Source organism: Limulus polyphemus, unplaced genomic scaffold (assembly GCF_000517525.1).
Source record: "Limulus polyphemus unplaced genomic scaffold, Limulus_polyphemus-2.1.2 Scaffold710, whole genome shotgun sequence".
Taxonomy (NCBI): Eukaryota; Metazoa; Arthropoda; class Merostomata; order Xiphosura; family Limulidae; genus Limulus; species Limulus polyphemus.
This window is the reverse complement of record NW_013666320.1, coordinates 223,114-225,972: the sequence shown is the minus strand read 5'-3', so window position 1 is coordinate 225,972 and position 2,859 is coordinate 223,114. Positions and strand designations below refer to the sequence as shown.

General features: G+C 34.3%; 1 protein-coding gene across 1 annotated transcript in view; it reads right to left on the bottom strand.

Annotated features, from left to right (window-relative positions):
- LOC106460106 (corticotropin-releasing factor receptor 2-like) overlaps positions 1-2,859 on the bottom strand; it is a 60,487-nt gene that overhangs the window by 18,888 nt on the left and 38,740 nt on the right. Inside the window, exons 2-3 of the mRNA XM_022386744.1 lie at positions 2,321-2,455; positions 1,133-1,221 (exon numbers count right to left, since the gene is read on the bottom strand). Coding sequence (XP_022242452.1) covers positions 1,133-1,221; positions 2,321-2,455 — 224 coding nt within the window. The remainder of the gene's footprint in view (positions 1-1,132; positions 1,222-2,320; positions 2,456-2,859) is intronic.

Here is a 2,859-nt window from a genome sequence, read left to right as displayed (position 1 = left end):
ATTTCAAAAACAAACATAACTATGGGCCCCCCAGTGGCACAGCGGTATGTCTGCGGACTTACAACGCTAGAATCCGGGTTTCGATACCCGTGGTGGGCAGAGCACAGATAGCCCATTGTGTGGCCTTGTGCTTAATTACAAACAAACAACAAAATGTGAATGTGTAACACGTACATTATTTTTTCTAAGTTAAATACTTGCTCTTCGATTTAATGTGACCTAAATCTTTTTAAAACTTTAACTGCGAGAGAAAAAAATTAAAGTTTTTTTAAAAAAAAAACGAACAGGTTTGAGCCGAATTCTTTGTCCAAAAAAAAAGTTCCTTTCATCGTTACTACTTCTACTTCTGTGTGCTTATTTCGCTGTTCCAGATTAAAATAGGACTTTAGAAAAATTTATCCTAAAAACGTATCTACCGGTCGGTCAGCAGTACGTTCACTGACTTACAACTCTAAGTTCCGAGGTTTGATTCCCCGTGGTGGACAGAGCGCTAAAAACAATAGCCTAAAAATGTTTTTGCTCCAGCTTTATATTTACATTGTTTATCGCGCATGCACTAATCTTTTTAATATCTTTATCTAATGATGGTCCTGTTCAGTGGCCAATTAAGAGGAGAGAAGAGACAATGTTTTTTTTTTAATATAATTTTTACCAATGTGTTTTTCTGCTAACAGTGGTGTACTCCGTATGCTGAATCATATAGGAACTTTGTGACTTTCGAAAAAAAATATACACTGTGTTTCGATCCTTGTTAAAAAGTATTTTGTAGAAAAAATGTCACTAGACAGAATATCACAAGCTTATGAAAAAATAATGTATTTCGCACATTTACATAAAATATTTGTTTTCAGAGCATCAGAACATAACAAAAATTAAAGAAAAATCAGTTTAGTTTTGGCATTTATAACCATATCAAAGTGTTTAAGATACAGCACGCTATTCAAAAACCTTCTCCTCCTCCCGAAACAAACATCTTTATAATATTATGTTTACTGAAGGATGTAAAAATTAAACTGTACCAAGTCTAACTTATATCTAAAATCTCACTCTGGTGTTTAATGGAATACGTTAATAGAACTAACTTAGGCTAGAAATTCACATGGTAAAATGTTATTCATTATTAAAAACTTACTGAAGATAGAAGTCCCAGGCATTCGGTATAATTTGTCCAGTTTCCCCACAACCAAGTTCCATCGTCTCGGCAAATTCGGTAAGCGTGTTCTATAACATTGGATAAAACTTAGTCTCTCTCTGATATCTTGAACTGACGTTTATATATATATACCAATCATCATCTAATTAACTAAGGTATATATATATATACATACATATACTTTGATATTTTTTTATGATTCTAGAAAAAAAGTTGACAGAATGCAAAACGATATTAATTCTTTATTTATTTATTTATTTCAAGAATATGTGGTTTGATATTAGTATTTTAGAAGAAAAGAGGGATGGCAATGGTCGATGCAAATATATATATTTAAGTTAAGCACAAAACTACACGATGAGCTATCTGTGCTCTCCCGACCACGGGTATCGAACCCCGGTTTCTAGCGTTGTAAATCCGCATACATACCGCTGTGCCACTGGGGGTTTGGTTGGTTGGGTTTGGTTGTTTGAAGTTAAGCACAAAGCTACACGATGGGCTATCTGTGCTCTTCCCCCACCACGGGTATCGAAACCCGGATTCTAGCGTTGTAAGTCCGCAGATATACCGCTGTGCCACTGAGGGGCATATATTTTGGGAAAATGATATATGTTGTTATGTTATAAATTATTTGCTTATCAAAAGTAAAGCGGAAATAATATATTAAGCATATGAGTTTTGAAAAGTACATATGATAGTTTTTGTTGTTGTTTTCTTTTGCACAAATAATTTTCTTTCTCAGTGAAAGTCTTCAGCATATTTTTTCTCGTTACAATAACGGAACTTCAGACCATCGCTCTAATAAGTTCAAATTGGCCAATTGGAGCGCCTGGTTACATCTCAGTATTCTGGAAAGCCTTTGCATCATTAAGTTTTTGGGAAATGCTGAAAGACGTAATATTTCCCTTGTACTTCACAACGTACAGACATTTCAGTGTTATGTTGAAAATTATTTGTACCAAAGAAATCATCTTAGGGGTCGTGGAGTCAATAGAAAACTAGACGTCTTTCAGGACCATTACAGGAATTCGCGTTTCATTAAAACCTGCACAACTTACACGTATTAACTTTGATGAGTTGGGTTATTGTAATAGTTAAATACATCAATTTTAATAAACATAAGATAATAGCAACTGTTGATTAAATATTTGAGAAGGTGGGCCATACCTTGATCGTCAGAGTCAGAAAAAACAAGAAGTTGGTAACTTGCAAATATCGAATCACAAGTCTTAGAAACTATTTGTCCAGGAGGTGTAGGCGGCCAGCAGTAAAATCCATCCCAGGTGGCACCACAGTAGAGATCTGTTAACAAAATGAACTACCGTTTGCGTTAAGCTTTCAAAATAACGATGTGAAAGATGTTTTGGTTCAAGTCAGTTCTTGAGTTTCAAATTCATCTTTACAGCTCTAACGGGGCATCCGGGTTCTTTCGTGAAGCAGTAAATGGAAACTACATTAATTTACAGAGTTCGTTTTTTGCCATGATATAATAATTGTACTTATCAATGACTGGTTTTTGATTGCTTCGTATAGATATGAACATACATACATAATTGAACAGGTTTTTGAATTTGAAATTAATTGTACAATCGTTAATACAAACCGTAATCGCCATTTTATAACCATCATTATCAACTGAAATCAGAAATGACTGTGACATAAAATAGGGTTAAATGCCAATACTTAAAAAATGATTACAAGGGGCG